At 28.8% G+C, this 17248-nt stretch overlaps 1 protein-coding gene across 15 annotated transcripts in view; it reads right to left on the minus strand.

The window, feature by feature from the left end:
- LOC126742589 (uncharacterized) overlaps positions 1 to 17248 on the minus strand; it is a 182786-nt gene that overhangs the window by 65893 nt on the left and 99645 nt on the right. For all 15 annotated transcript variants that reach the window (XR_007662610.1, XM_050449327.1, XM_050449338.1 and 12 more), the window contains 2 exons: positions 8509 to 8784; positions 978 to 1120 (listed from right to left, as the gene is read on the minus strand). Coding sequence is in view for 14 of the 15 variants with exons in the window: in XM_050449327.1 (XP_050305284.1) it covers positions 978 to 1120; positions 8509 to 8784 (419 nt within the window). In the remaining variant the exon portion in view is untranslated. The remainder of the gene's footprint in view (positions 1 to 977; positions 1121 to 8508; positions 8785 to 17248) is intronic.

Here is a 17248-nt window from a genome sequence, read left to right on the forward strand (position 1 = left end):
ATTTTTATATAAACTGGACTTGATTTGCGCTTTTTAGAGAAACAATTATTTATGGACAGGCATTCCTGTACAAAAAGTGTTATTTGTTAAAAACTAATGAACCAATTAACTTAAAACTTTTTTAATGTGATTTAAAAAAGGTATGTTTATAAATCACGGAATTTTCATGTAAATTGCACTTGACTTTGAATTTCTATGAATTTTTAAAGTTTCCTTGGTCAATGATGCATTTATTGAAAAATGATCGCCGTGTCCAATTAAGTTATGCCTTTATGTAACCTTTTCCTCGGCTAAAGATTTGTTTCGTAAAAATTCTAAGACCAATTGACTTGCTGCCTCTTTTATTTGATTTTCAAGAGAATTGTTTAACAAGCCATTTAATTTCCATATAAATTTGACTTGATTTGAGTTTTTTATCGAATATTTAATTTTGACACAGAAACTCTTGTTAAAAAAATTATTTCTAAAAAACTACTAAACCAATTGACTTGCAGCTTTTTGCATTTAATTCACAAGAGAATCGGCTATAACTCACCTAAATATCATGTAAATTGGTCTTGATTTAGAGTTTTTAGGCATTTTTAAAGTTGTTTTATCAATAATGCATTTATCAAAAATTATCGTCCTATTCCACTAAAAAAATTATTCCTTAAAATCGGTTAGACCAATTGACTTGCGGACTTTTTCATTTAATTTCAAAGAGAATTTTTTATAAGCCATATAATTCCCTTAAAAAATTAATTTGTTTTAAGTTTTAAATAAAATATTTAATTTTTGCACAGGCAGTAGTAAAAAAAACACTTTTTAAAAACTACTAGACTAATTGACTTGTACAAGTTCCAACAAGAATACATATTTTATAAAAATTTTACCAAAAAAAAACACACTATATAGACTGTCATTTAACAACAAAAAGCGTAATTTACCAAAAAAACTGTATAAAACAATTAAAAAAACATATAAAAGTAACAACTTACTTCGGTTCTTCCGGCGGGGGTGTCTTAAGACTCTTAAAAGCCTTCAGCCATTTATTCTTCATGCTCGCGGTAGATGAGGCGGACATTTTACGTTCGCGACCCACCCCCGTATCACCCTCTAATTTATGGGTAAATAATTCTTTCTGAAATAAATAAACAAATATATAAATAAATACATCAAGTTTGCTTATAATGATTATGACTGTAGTTCAAACATCAAAGAAGCAATTTTTGTGTCTTGTAATAGAGATACTGGCTAAGAAAATCAGGAAAGACAATTACTTTCTCTTTGGAATAATTGCATGCATAACTTAAATGGACATTACTAATTGGTGAACCAACAAATTCATTAAAACAGCAAGGGCGAACCCTGAATGACGTCAGTGCTTGACGTAGGTCAAAGACCATACCAAAACACTCATAAGAGAAACCTCTAAATAAAATCCTTAAAAACGCGAATAAATACTTTAGTAATGGGACTTAATTAATAATATAAAAGTTATGACTTACTAAGTGAGCTTTAAGCGACATCCAACCCATTTTGCCCTCTAAAGCTCTGTAAATAATTTAAATACGAACGTTTAACGATAGCACTACTTATATACAAAAAGGCCAAAAGACAATATTGTCGCACTTAAAAACACCCGAAATGTCCCGTTTTTTTTTTTTTTTTAAATAACAATAACTCAACGAATCTCAGGTTATCCTAGAACCTGCTGGCCAAAACCGATATTGATATTTAAACGGCGCAGGTTTTAGGCGCAGATTCACGATTTGTTGGGGGTGGAAGGGGCGCGAAAAGAGGCGAAGGGGCACGAGGAAAATGCGCCAAAATTGTCATCGGTGTTGCAGTGAAACGGGAGGAGGGTTATTAAATAACCATATTTCACTACGTTATGTTTTTATGAGGGAGGAAGGGTGAATAATAAAACTAAAATTAAGGGTTTTTTTTTAAATTAAAATGGCAATATTATTAGTCTGTGTTAAAATGGTTGAAAGTAATGAAAAATTGGATTTTTGTCTATTTTCTATAAGCAAGGCATTGGCAGCAATTTGAAATCATTTGAATGAGATTTTCAAGGCATTTTAGGTTATTCTTAGTTACCTCCAGGCATTTTTTATTCACGCAGTGCTTTAAGGCGATTTTAAATTCTATTCTAGGCATTACAAGCCGTTTTAAATGTAAATTTATTTTTTATTTTTTCCAGAAGTCTAGAGGCATTTCTTATTTTTCTCAAAAATTTGGAGTCATTTCATGCTTCTTTCCAAGCCATTTTAATTTGTTCCCAGAAATTAAAATTAGATTGTAATTTGCTTCATAGAACTGGAACAACTTTTAATTTTATTCTATTCTATACTACCTTAGACCAGAATATTGTTTAAAAACGCAGTTTAAAATATAAGATTTGTTAGAAATGACTTTACATATACACAAACCGTGAATAATTCGATCTGTAAAAGGAGAATAAAATACACTTGTTTTTGTAAATGTTTTATCTTAAAAATAATTAGAAATGGGTAGACTCCCTTGCGATCAAGTATTTATAGGAGACTAACTCAATATGAATGATATATTTCTTCGAGAAATTAATGAATTAATTCCTGTTGTAATTGAAGTGAAATTCATTCATCAATTAAAGAATTTCCTACTTTATTATGAGAGACTTTTCAATCGTGGGAAATTTCAATAAAATCGTGCAAAAGGACGGCTATCCTTACAAAATGAAATTAGCCATTTAGAAACCCAAAAATCGTAGAAAATTCATATAAAATGACCGCGTAGAATATTTTTAAAAAAATTGAAAATCGATTCTCAATGTCAATTTTTGCCCTAATGATTATTTTTTTTTTCTCAGACCCAAAAATCGCAAAAAATCGGTACGAATGTAATGAGTCTGATAGGAGTGATATTTCTTACTAAAAGCGTAGTAGAAATTTAAAAATGGGCAAAAATCAACTTTTTGACCCAAAAATCATAGTCAGAAAATTGAATTTTTATTGCATTTCATTTTCTAGCGATAGTCGTAAGTCGGTAAAAAATTAATGATTTACTGAATAAATTTCCCACCAAATACAATAGGAATAAATTCATTAATTTGTCGTGAAAGAAACTCTATCATTCATATTGAGTTAGAGTCCTATAGATACACAATTGTAAGGGAGTCCAACCATTTTTTTTTGTTAAAGTACCTCCGAAATTGGTCAATTTCAGCCTTTAGGGCTGAGGCTATAAACAAAATCATTTTAAGCTAAAAAATAGAAAAAAACAAAGAATAACTTAACAATAAATTTGAATAAAATGGAAGGCAATTAAAAGCATTTAATTTTTATTCAAAATTTCGAGTTCAACTGACTGAAAAAAATTTGTAATTTTTTAAGAGAAATTTAGAGCAGAATCCTTTGCTAAATTCCACAAAAACGCAAATAGCCTAAAGCGCCAATTTACGCTCCTTATTTCTCCTGTTATTATTGTTTTACTAAACTTTTTTTAGTTTTCTCGATTTTCTTGTTTAATTTTCTTGTTTTTTCTTTTATTAGTAATTTTTTTTTGTAATTGTTAATTTTTTTAAAAACGGTAACAAGGGTCATTGAGCATATAATCCTGAAGAACCTGAAAAAAAGACGAGGAATAATTAAGGAAGAATGAACGTTTGTAGTCGAGCCAATAAACTTATTATAGATTTTGATAAAGAATGAACCAATTAACGGAATTTTATTTTTTTCCAAAGTTTTGTAGTCCAAGTGCCTGGAAAAAATTAGGAATTTTCCAAAAATTAAGAATTTCAAGATAGAATCCTCCTCCAGATTCCACAGAAAGAAAATTCATCAAAATCGCCAATTTAGGCTCCTTATTTCTCCTGTTATTGTGGTTTTACTAAACATTTTTTAGTTTTCTCGATTTTCTTGTTTAGTTTTCTTATTATTTTTTTCATTAGTAATTGTTTTTTGTATTTGTTATTTTTTTTTGACAACGGTAACAAGGGCCATTAGGGATATAATCACTTGGTAGATCCCAAGAAAAATCCTGAAGAACCTGAAAAAAGACGAGGAATAATTTAGGAAGAATGAACGTCTGTAGTCGAGCCAATAAACTTATAAATTTTGATAAAGAAGTAACCAATCCAAAAGGAATTTTATTTTTTCCTTAAAGTCCAAGTGCCTGGAAAAAATTAGGAATTTTCCAAAAAGTAAGAATTTTGAAATAGAATCCCCTTCTAAATTCCACAGAAAGAAAATTCATTAAAATCGCCAATTTACGCTCCTTATTTCTCCTGTTATTGTCGTTTTACTAAACATTTTTTAGTTTTCTCGATTTTCTTGTTTAGTTTTCTTATTATTTTTTTCATTATTAATTGTTTTTTGTATTTGATTTTTTTTTGACAACGATGACAAGGGCCATTAAGGATATAACCACCTGGTAGATCCCAAGAAAAATCCTGAAGAACCTGAAAAAAGACGAGGAATAAGTAAGAAAGAATTAATTAAAGGAATTTTATTTTTCCCAAAGTTTTGTAGTCCATGTGCCTGGAAAAAATTAGGAATTTTCCAAATATTAAGAATTTTAAGATAAAATCCTCCTCTATTTATCCTCACAATTTAGGCTCCTTATTTCTCCTGTTATTATCGTTTTACTATACATTTTTTAGTTTTCTCGATTTGCTTATTTAATTTTCTTATTATTTTTTTCACTAATAATTTTTTTTTGTATTTATTTTTTTTTGACAATGGTAACAAGGGCCATTAAGCATACAACCGCCTGCTAGATCCCAAGAAAAATCCTGACGAACCTGAAAAAAGACGAGGAATAATTAAGGAAGAATGAACGTCTGTAGTCGAGTCAATAAACTTATAAATTTTGATAAAGAAGCAACCAATTAAAGGAATTTTATTTTTTCCCAAAGTTTTGTAGTGCCTGGAAAAAATTATGAATTTTCCAAAAATTCAGAATTTTAAGATAAAATCCTCCTCTAGATTTCACAGAAAGAACATTTATCAAAATCGCCAATTTACGCTCCTTATTTCTCCTGTTATTGTCGTTTTACTAAACATTTTTTAGTTTTCTCGATTTGCTTGTGTAATTTTTTTATTATTTCTTTCTTTAGTATTATTTTTTTTTGACAACGGTAACAAGGGCCACTAAGGATATACCTAGTAGATTTTAAGACAAATCCTGAAGGAACTGAAAAAAGACGAGTTATAAGTAAGGAAGAATTAATTAAAGGAATTTTATTTTTTCCAAAGTTTTGTAGTCCATGTGCCTGGAAAAAATTAGAAATTTTCCAAAAATCAAGAATTTTGAGATAGAATCCTCCTCTAGATTCCACAGAAAGAAAATTCATCAAAATCGTCAATTTACGCTCCTTATTTCTCCTGTTATTATTGTTTTACTAAACATTTTTTAGTTTTCTCGATTTTCTTGTTTAATTTTCTTATTATTTCTTTCATTAGTAATCTTTTTGTATTTGTTAAATTTTTTTTGACAATAGTAACAAGGGCCATTAAGCATACAAACAGCTGCTAGATCCCAAGAAAAATCCTGAAGAAACTGAAAAAAGACGAGGAATAAGTAAGGAAGAATTAATTAAAGAAATTTTATTTTTCCCAAAGTTTGTAGTCCAAGTGCCTGAAAAAAATTAGGAATTTTCCAAAAATTAAGATTTTTCTCCAGATTCCACAGAAAGAAAATTCATCAAAATGTAGCCTCCTCATTTGCCCTGTTATTAATGTTTTACAATTTTTTTTTTGATTTTCTTATCATTTCTTTTATTGTGATTTTTTCTATATTTCTTAATTTTTTGTTAATAATACCAAGGACCTTAGGAATATCCACCACCGGGTCGATCTTAAGTAAAGTGCTAGAGATGGAAAAAGATAAGGAAAAATTAAAGGAGTACCAATAAAATCAATGAATTTTGATAAAGAGGCAATTAATTAGACTGATTTAATTTTTTCTCAAAATTTTCTACTCTAAGTGCCTGGAAAAAATTAATAATTTTCCATAAATTAAGAAGTTTAGGCAAAACTCTCTGCTAGGTTACAGGGAAAGACAAACCGTCAACATTTTCACGTTAGAGCCTTTATTTTCCGTTTTATTAAAGCTTTATTATACATTTTTTAGTTTTCTCGATTTTCTTCTTTAATTTTCTTATTATTTCTTTCATTAGTAATTTTTTTTTGTTTTTGTTATTTTTTTTGATAACCGTAATAAGGGCCATTAAGCATACAACCACCTGCTAGATCCCAAGAAAAATCCTGAAGAACCTGAAAAAAGACGAGGAATAATTAAGGAAGAATGAACGTCTGTAGTCGAGCCAATAAACTTATTATAGATTTTGATAAAGAATGAACCAATTAACGGAATTTTATTTTTTCCAAAGTTTTGTAGTCCAAGTGCCTGGAAAAAATTGGGAATTTTCCAAAAATTAAGAATTTTAAGATAAAATCTTCCTCTAGATTCCACAGAAAGGAAATTTATCAAAATTGTTAATTTAGGCTCCTTACTTCTCTTGTTATTATCGTTTTACTAAACATTTTTTAGTTTTCTCGATTTTCTTGTTTAATTTTCTTATTATTTCTTTCATTAGCAATATTTTTTTGTATTTGTTATTTTTTTTGATAACAGTAATAAGGGCCATTAAGCATATAACCACCTGCTAGAACCCAAGAAAAATCCTGAAGGACCTGAAAAAAGACGAGGAATAAGTAAGGAAGAATTAATTAAAGGAATTTTATTTTCCCTAAAGTTTTGTAGTCCAAGTGCCTGGAAAAAATTTGGAATTTTCCAAAAATTAAGAATTTTAAGATAGAATCCTCCGTAGAGATTTCACAGAAAGAAAATTTATCAAAATCGCCAATTTTGCCTCATTTCCCCTGTTATTAATGTTTTACAATTTTTTTTTTGATTTTCTTTTTTTATTTACTTATTATTTCTTTTATTGTGATTTTGTGTGTTTTTTTTTGTTATTGATACCAAGGACCGTGAGGGATATAACCACTTGGTAGATGTTAGGAAAAGTGCTAGAGATGGGAAGAGACAAGGAAGAATTAAAGGGCCAATGAAATTTTGATAAAAAGGCAATTAATTAAACTAGTTTAATTTTTTTTAATTTTCCAGTCCAAGTACCTGGAAAAAAATAACAATTTTCCAAAACTTCAGAGATTCGGAGCAAAACTCTCTGTTAGATTCCAGGTAAAGGAAAGCTATCAAAATCGTCATCTTAGAGCCTTTACTTGCCGTTTTATTATTTTATTAGTCTCGATTTTCTTCTTTAATTTTCTTATTATTTCTTTAATTAGTTTTTTTTTCTGTTTTTGTTAAAATTTTTGCCAAATAATGATTATTACTATTTCTGAAGTAAAAATTGAAAGAAGTCGTTCATATCCTTAAAGAAACCTTGATATAAATAAATCAAGTCTCGGTCTCAAAAAATTCTTTTATTTGTTAAAGTGGTGACACGTGTTTCGCTCCTAAGAGCACCATCAGACCTAAAAAATAATGCAAACAAAACCAAATGAAATTACAAATTATAATAAAATTTGTAATTCTATTGTTTTCTGATGATGCTTTTAGGAGCGAAACACGTGTCACCACTTTAACAAATAAAAGAATTTTATGAGACCGAGGCTTTGTGTTGTTCTCTTTTAATTTATTTGAAGTAAAAATTATTTTTTTTTAAATTTACACTAATTACAGACGATAGTGATGATTTTATAGAGAGTTTTTACGATTTTTTTGGTATGAGCTAAATACTGAGTTCAAAAGTTTATTATTCAGATATTTCGTCATTTAGCAAAATGGTCTTAAGTCCTGATGTGACCTGAAAAAAAACTGATTTACTATTTTAATGATTATTTTTTAGTCAGAAGAGGCAGCAAAAAATTATAAACAATTTAATTTTTTAAACTCTAAAGGTTAAAAACTATTGCTTGTATTTAACGAATTTCAATGTTAATTGCATTATAATAAATAAACTATTTATGGCATATGTTATTAAAAAAATGATTAAGATTAGTACCATTTGCTTTTAAAAAAGCCTCACAGACCTAACATGGAAAATTCGGGGCAAAAACTGCCAAAAATCAATATCTAATTAAATTCCCATAAATATTTTCTAAAAAAAAATCCCTTTCTACCTTTAATTCATGAATAAATTTAAACGAACCGATATGGAGGCTTTAACAATATCAATAACCGAATGCCCCAAATACATTTATTCTTGCAAATTTCGACATTTCCAAATAATAACAATAATAACCGCTCTAAACTAAAATAAATAACAGAGTTGCCCCAGTTTAATTACAAACTAATAAATCTATATTTCCGTTCTAAAAGCACTAAAAAATTGAATTTTAAACAGAAAACTATTTTCCAGAAAGCCCTTATAGGTAGGGGTTAAATTGATCTTTTGTATGCGAGATTTCACTGAACCCCTTGTGAGACCGAGTATAATGTCGTTGTCGCGATAAAAGTCTTATAGAGCGAAAAGCTTTTAAAGGGTAGTTCAAAGGAAAATCGAAAAATTTCTCGTACCTGTGCATTAATGGCGCTCAAATGGATCTGCGACACCCTCAAATCGAACCTTTTCATCGAAATGTCCTCTTGTAACTCATTCGCTTTATTAAAAAGCGACGCCTCGACTGACCGTTGCTGGATCCGCAACAGTGTATCCAGAGCGTCTTGGATCTGCCGTATCTGGACCTTAAGGTCGTCAGACTCCTTCTTAAGGGCGTCGTGGGAGGGCTTTATCTGGACCGCCGAGAGCTGATCTATCACTAATTCATCTTTCAGAGGCGGAGGGATGTTTTCCTGAAACAGATAACTTTGTTATGGAAATTTAATTTAACGTAGCAGTCTTTAAATAATTTGACGATTACTGTCATAAAAATATCCGAACCGAAGTTTTTATGGCAATTGAACGAGAAGACGAAGTTATAATTAAATAATTAAAACCTTGTTTTCGCCCATCTAACCCTGCTTTAATTGAGTTACAACTTCGAAAAGGGATAATGAGCGGGGGATAATGAAATATTCCGCCAGAGAAATGAGGGATTCGGAAAGCGATACGTGCCGCAGGGTTTATATAAGGATCAACCAACTAATAAGATATTATCCGTTGTTGGCTGAAACTTTAGCAGTTCGATTACGGTTGGGCAATTATCTCGAAAAAGGTATTTAAGTTGGATTGTTTGCAGCAAAAAAGGAACGGGAAAATCTGGTAATCTAGAAGCACCAAAAGCGTTTGTTTACGCTATTTATTTTCATTTTTATTTAGGGGTTTTTTTAATGGGTTCTTTAGTCTTCTCCATTTTTTTCATTAACTTCTTGTTTTTTCTCTGTTTAGTATATTAAATCTATTCCAATCATCTGGAAGAAATAAATGATTGAACCTCTTGCTGGAATCCATGGTAAGGCAAAACCACCCTTTAGGCTCCTTATTCTCCAATTTATTAATGAGTTGCTAAAAATTTTTTAGGTTTCTCGATTTTCTTGTATAATTTTCTTATTACTTCTTTAATTAGTATTTCTTCTGTCTTTGCTTAATATTTTGTTAACGCTGCTAAGAGTAACTGAGAAACTGGAATAAGATTAGTAACTACTAACTAAAAAAAGGCTTAAGGCAATTATAGGCATTATTTTTTTTTAAATTACTAGAGTCCTACTGCCTGGAAGAAATTAAAGATTTTACATATATTATTGAATTTGGAGTATAAGCATTTGCGAGACCCCAGGGACTGACCTAAACCTGGAAAAGACGAGGAATATTTATAGAAGGATCATTGTAGAGACAATCAATGGATTCAGAAATTTATTTTTTCCAACAATTTTGAATAAAATAAGAATTTTCGAAAAATTAGGAAGTTTGAGGCAGAATCCCCTGTTAGAAAAGAAAACCATCATAATCGTCCCTTTAGGCTCTTTATTTTGCCTTTTTTTTAATGTTTTGTAAAAGATTTTTCAGTTTTCTCGATTTTCTTGTTTAATTTTATTAATTTTTCTTTAATTAGTAATTTTTTTTTGTATTTCTTACATTTTTTGTTAATGATGCCAGGAACCGACAAAGATTTCCTACTGCCTGGAAGAAATTAAAGATTTTACATATATTAAGGAATTTGGAGTATAAGCATTTGTGAGACCCCTGGGACTGACCTAAACCTGGAAAAGATGAGGAATAATTATAGAAGGATCATTGTAGAGACAATCAATGGATTCAGAGATTTCGTTTTTTCCAAAATTTTTGAAAAAAAATAAGAATTTCCCAAAAATTAAGAAGTTTGAGGCAGAATCCCCTGCTAGAAAAGAAAACCATCATAATCGTCCCTTTAGGCTCTTTATTTTGCCTTTTTTTTAATGTTTTGTAAAAGATTTTTCAGTTTTCTCGATTTTCTTGTTTAATTTTATTATTTTTCCTTTAGTTAGTTATTTTTTTGTATTTCTTACTAATTTTCTAATTTTCAAATTTCCTAATAATTTTTTGCTAATGATGCTTAGAACTAACACAGATATAACAACCCCAGGGAAAGGACCTAGACCTGGAGAAAGACAAGAAATAACTAAGGAAGGATGAACGTCTACAGAAAAATCAATAAAACCCAAATTTAATAAAAAGTCAAGCAATTAAAGCCACGTAATTTTTTTTTCAGAATATTCTAGTCCAACTGCCAGGAAAACTTGAGACAGAACTCTCTGCTCGATTCTAGGGAAAGAAAAACCACCGAAATTGTCGCTTTAAGCCGTTTATTTGCCCTTTTATTACGGTGTTAGTAAAGATTTTTTAGTTTTCTCGTTTTTCTTGTATAACTTTCTTATTATTTCTTTAATTAATAATTTTTTTCTGTGTTTCTTAAAGTTTTTGCTAACGGTGTAAAGATTAATTAAGAAATTCAAAAAAATTAAAAAGAACTAAAGAAGGACGAATACGTATGAGTACTTCGGCAACCAATAAAATATAAATAATTAAAAAATAGTAAATGAAAAGATTTTTTAGCTTTTTAATATTTCTTATTATTCTTTAATTAGTATTTCTTCTGTATTTGCTAAATATTTCATTAACGCTGCTAAGACTAACTGAGATACTGGAAAAAGATTAAGAACAACTTAAAAAGCAAACAACCTAATGTTAAAAAAGTGATGTAACGTATAATCCTGTTTGTTTTATCATTCTTAATTGTTTTGTTAAATTTTACAGTCTAGTTTTACTTTAATATTATTAACATTGCTTTGTTTATAATACATTATCTATTTATTTTTTATAATTTTTTGATTGAGCATTGAGCTCTTTTCATAAAAACCTCTTTTTGAATTTGATTAAAGGCATTAATTTTTTTAGATATCCTAGTCCTACTGCCTGGAAGAAATGAAAGATTTTACATATATTAAGGAATTTGGAGTATTTTTGGAGAACATTTGCGAGACCCCAGGGACTGACCTAAACCTGAAAAAGACGAGGAATAATTATAGAAGGATCATTGTAGAGACAATCAATGGATTCAGAGATTTCGTTTTTTCCAAAATTTTTGAAAAAAAATAAGAATTTTCCAAAAATTAAGAAGTTTGAGGCAGAATCCCCTGCTAGAAAAGAAAACCATCATAATCGTCCATTTAGGCTCTTTATTTTGCCTTTTTTTTAACGTTTCATGAAAGATTTTTCAGTTTTGTCGATTTTCTTGTTTAATTTTATTAATTTTTCTTTAATTAGTAATTTTTTTTTGTATTTCTTACATTTTTTGTTAATGATGCCAGGAACCAACAAAGATTTCCTACTGCCTGGAAGAAATTAAAGATTTTACATATATTAAGGAATTTGGAGTATAAGCATTTGTGAAACCCCTGGGACTGACCTAAACCTGGAAAAGATGAGGAATAATTATAGAAGGATCATTGTAGAGACAATCAATCGATTCAGAAATTTATTTTTTCCAACAATTTTGAAAAAAAATAAGAATTTTCGAAAAATTAGGAAGTTTGAGGCAAAATCTCCTGCTAGAGAAGAAAACATTCATAATCGTCTCTTTAGGCCTTTTATTTTGCCTTTTTTTAATGTTTTACAAAAGATTTTTCAGTTTTCCCGATTTTCTTGTATAATTTTCTTATTACTTCTTTAATTAGTATTTCTCCTGTCTTTGCTAAATATTTTGTTAACGCTGCTAAGAGTAACTGAGAAACTGGAAATAGATTAGGAACAACTAAAAAAGGTTAAACAATTAAAGGCATTAATTTTTTTTAGAAATTACTACTGCCTGGAAGAAATTAAAGATTTTGAATATATTAAGGAATTTGGAGTATAAACATTTGCGAGACCCCAGGGAATGACCTTAACCTGGAAAAGACGAGGAATATTTATAGAAGGATCATTGTAGAGACAATCAATGGATTCAGAAATTTATTTTTTCCAACAATTTTGAAAAAAAATAAGAATTTTCGAAAAATTAGGAAGTTTCAGGCAAAATCCCCTGCTAGAGAAGAAAACATTCATAATCGTCTCTTTAGGCCTTTTATTTTGCCTTTTTTTCATGTTTTACAAAAGATTTTTCAGTTTTCTCGATTTTCTTGTATAATTTTCTTATTACTTCTTTAATTAGTATTTCTTCTGTCTTTGCTAAATATTTTGTTAACGCTGCTAAGAGTAACTGAGAAACTGGAAATAGATTAGGAACAACTAAAAAAGGTTAAACAATTAAAGGCATTAATTTTTTTTAGAAATTACTACTGCCTGGAAGAAATTAAAGATTTTGAATATATTAAGGAATTTGGAGTATAAACATTTGCGAGACCTCAGGGAATGACCTAAACCTGGAAAAGACGAGGAATATTTATAGAAGGATCATTGTAGAGACAATCAATGGATTCAGAGATTTCGTTTTTTCCAAAATTTTTGAAAAAAAATAAGAATTTCCCAAAAATTAAGAAGTTTGAGGCAGAATCCCCTGCTAGAAAAGAAAACCATCATAATCGTCCATTTAGGCTCTTTATTTTGCCTTTTTTTCAATGTTTTACAAAAGATTTTTTAGTTTTCTCGATTTTATTGTTTAATTTTATTATTTTTTCTTTTGTTACTTATTTTTTTTTTGTATTTCTTACATTTTTTGCTATTGATGCTAAGAACTAACACAGATATAACAACCCCAAGGAAAGTACCTAAAATTGGAGAAAGACATGAAATAACTAAGGAAGGATGAAACGTCTAAAATAAAACCCATGAAATTTAATACAAAGTCAAGCAATTAAAGGCACTTAATTTTTTTCAGAATATTCTAGTCCAACTGTCAGGTAAACTTGAGACAGAATTCTCTGCTCGATTCTAAGGAAAGGAAAACCATCGAAATTTTCGCTTTAAGCCCTTTATTTGCCCTTTTATTACCGTGTTACTAAAGATTTTTTAGTTTTCTCGTTTTTCTTGTATAACTTTCTTATTATTTCTTTAATTAATAATTTTTTTCTGTGTTTCTTAAAGTTTTTGCTAACGGTGTAAAGATTAATTAAGAAATTCAAAAAAATTAAAAAGAACTAAAGAAGGACGAATACGTATGAGTACTTCGGCAACCAATAAAATATAAATAATTAAAAAATAGTAAATGAAAAGATTTTTTAGCTTTTTAATATTTCTTATTATTCTTTAATTAGTATTTCTTCTGTATTTGCTAAATATTTCATTAACGCTGCTAAGACTAACTGAGATACTGGAAAAAGATTAAGAACAACTTAAAAAGCAAACAACCTAATGTTAAAAAAGTGATGTAACGTATAATCCTGTTTGTTTTATCATTCTTAATTGTTTTGTTAAATTTTACAGTCTAGTTTTACTTTAATATTATTAACATTGCTTTGTTTATAATACATTATCTATTTATTTTTTATAATTTTTTGATTGAGCATTGAGCTCTTTTCATAAAAACCTCTTTTTGAATTTGATTAAAGGCATTAATTTTTTTAGATATCCTAGTCCTACTGCCTGGAAGAAATGAAAGATTTTACATATATTAAGGAATTTGGAGTATTTTTGGAGAACATTTGCGAGACCCCAGGGACTGACCTAAACCTGAAAAAGACGAGGAATAATTATAGAAGGATCATTGTAGAGACAATCAATGGATTCAGAGATTTCGTTTTTTCCAAAATTTTTGAAAAAAAATAAGAATTTTCAAAAATTAAGAAGTTTGAGGCAGAATCCCCTGCTAGAAAAGAAAACCATCATAATCGTCCATTTAGGCTCTTTATTTTGCCTTTTTTTTAACGTTTCACGAAAGATTTTTCAGTTTTGTCGATTTTCTTGTTTAATTTTATTAATTTTTCTTTAATTACTAATTTTTTTTTGTATTTCTTACATTTTTTGTTAATGATGCCAAGAACCAACAAAGATTTCCTACTGCCTGGAAGAAATTAAAGATTTTACATATATTAAGGAATTTGGAGTATAAGCATTTGTGAAACCCCTGGGACTGACCTAAACCTGGAAAAGATGAGGAATAATTATAGAAGGATCATTGTAGAGACAATCAATCGATTCAGAAATTTATTTTTTCCAACAATTTTGAAAAAAAATAAGAATTTTCGAAAAATTAGGAAGTTTGAGGCAAAATCTCCTGCTAGAGAAGAAAACATTCATAATCGTCTCTTTAGGCCTTTTATTTTGCCTTTTTTTAATGTTTTACAAAAGATTTTTCAGTTTTCCCGATTTTCTTGTATAATTTTCTTATTACTTCTTTAATTAGTATTTCTCCTGTCTTTGCTAAATATTTTGTTAACGCTGCTAAGAGTAACTGAAAAACTGGAAATAGATTAGGAACAACTAAAAAAGGTTAAACAATTAAAGGCATTAATTTTTTTTAGAAATTACTACTGCCTGGAAGAAATTAAAGATTTTGAATATATTAAGGAATTTGGAGTATAAGCATTTGCGAGACCCCAGGGAATGACCTAAACCTGGAAAAGACGAGGAATATTTATAGAAGGATCATTGTAGAGATAATCAATGGATTCAGAGATTTCGTTTTTTCCAAAATTTTTGAAAAAAAATAAGAATTTCCCAAAAATTAAGAAGTTTGAGGCAGAATCCCCTGCTAGAAAAGAAAACCATCATAATCGTCCCTTTAGGCTCTTTATTTTGCCTTTTTTTTAATGTTTTGTAAAAGATTTTTCAGTTTTCTCGATTTTCTTGTTTAATTTTATTATTTTTCCTTTAGTTAGTTATTTTTTTGTATTTCTTACTAATTTTCTAATTTTCAAATTTCTTAATAATTTTTTGCTAATGATGCTTAGAACTAACACAGATATAACAACCCCAGGGAAAGGACCTAGACCTGGAGAAAGACAAGAAATAACTAAGGAAGGATGAACGTCTACAGAAAAATCTATAAAAGCCAAATTTAATAAAAAGTCAAGCAATTAAAGCCACGTAATTTTTTTTTCAGAATATTCTAGTCCAACTGCCAGGAAAACTTGAGACAGAACTCTCTGCTCGATTCTAGGGAAAGGAAAACCATCGAAATTACGCTTTAGGCCCTTTATTTGCCCTTTTATTACCGTGTTACTAAAGATTTTTTAGTTTTCTCGTTTTTCTTGTATAACTTTCTTATTATTTCTTTAATTAATAATTTTTTTGTGTTTCTTAAAGTTTTTGCTAACAGTGTAAAGATTAATTAAGAAATTCAAAAAAATTAAAAAGAACTAAAGAAGGACGAATACGTATGAGTACTTCGGCAACCAATAAAAAATAAATAATTAAAAAATAGCAAATGAAAAGATTTATTAGCTTTTTAATATTTCGTATTATTCTTTAATTAGTATTTCTTCTGTATTTGCTAAATATTTCATTAACGCTGCTAAGACTAACTGAGATACTGGAAAAAGATTAGGAAAAACTAAAAAAGCAAACAACCTAATGTTAAAAATGTGATGTAACGTATGATCCTGTTTGTTTTATCATTCTTAATTGTTTTGTTAAATTTTACAGTCTAGTTTTACTTTAATATTATTAACATTGCTTTGTTTATAATGTATTATCTATTTATTTTTTATAATTTTTTGATTGAGCATTGAGCTCTTTTTATAAACACCCCTATTTGAATTTGATTAACGACGAGCCTATGTATATAAGCCAATAAAAACCTTATGGTTAAAGGTTTAACAATTAAAGGCATTAATTTTTTTTAGAAATTACTACTGCCTGGAAGGAATTAAAGATTTTGCATATATTAAGGAATTTGGAGTATAAACATTTGCGAGACCTCAGGGAATGACCTAAACCAGGAATAATGAAAGAAGGATCATTGTAAAAACAATCGATGGATTCAGAAATTTATTTTTTCCAACAATTTTGAACAAAAATAGGAATTTTCGAAAAATTAAGAAGTTTGAGGCAGAATTCCCTGCTAGAAAAGCAAACCATCATAATCGTCCCTTTAGGCTCTTTATTTTGCCTTTTTTTTAACGTTTCATGAAAAATTATTCAGTTTTCTCGGTTTCCTTGTTTAAATTTATAATTTTTTCTTAAGTTAGTAATTTTATTTCGTATCTCTTACATTTTTTGCTAATGATGCCAAGAACCAACAAAGATATAACAACCTGCTTAACCCCAGGGAAAGGACCTAGATCTGGAAAAAAACAAGGAATAACTAATGAAGAATGAACGTCTATAGAAGAACCAAAAATACCCTTGAATTTTAATAAAAAGTCAAGGCGCTTAATTTTTTCCAAAATATTCTGCCAGGAAAACTTGAGACAGAACTCTCTGCTCGATTCTAGGGAAAGGAAAACCATCGAAATTGTCGCTTTAAGCCCTTTATTTGCCCTGTTATTACTGTGTTACTAAAGATTTTTTAGTTTTCTCGTTTTTCTTGTATAACTTTCTTATTATTTCTTTAATTAATAATTTTTTTCTGTGTTTCTTAAAGTTTTTGCTAATGGTGTGAAGATTAATTAAGAAATTGAAAAAAAATTAAAAAGAAGGACGCATACTTAGACAACTAATAAAAAATAAATTATTATAAAATAGTGAATGATTAAAGGCATTTAAGGGATTTCCTAGTCCAGCAACCCGAAAGAAATTAAGTAGTTACTCCACCATGGAGAGTAAGTGTAAATTGAATTATTTCTGTGCAAATACATGTAGAAATTAACCCACTACAGTACTTCTTGTGAAACAGTTATAACTGGTTTGGATACATCGTGTACTCTTACTATCATTTTGCAATTTACTTAAAATTCTGTACTTTTATTATTCCCAATTTTTGGAGAGTCTAAAGAAGAGGTGTCTCTTTAAGAATGATTTTTC

The sequence above is a fragment of the Anthonomus grandis genome, chromosome 11, assembly GCF_022605725.1.
Source record: "Anthonomus grandis grandis chromosome 11, icAntGran1.3, whole genome shotgun sequence".
NCBI lineage: Eukaryota > Metazoa > Arthropoda > Insecta > Coleoptera > Curculionidae > Anthonomus > Anthonomus grandis.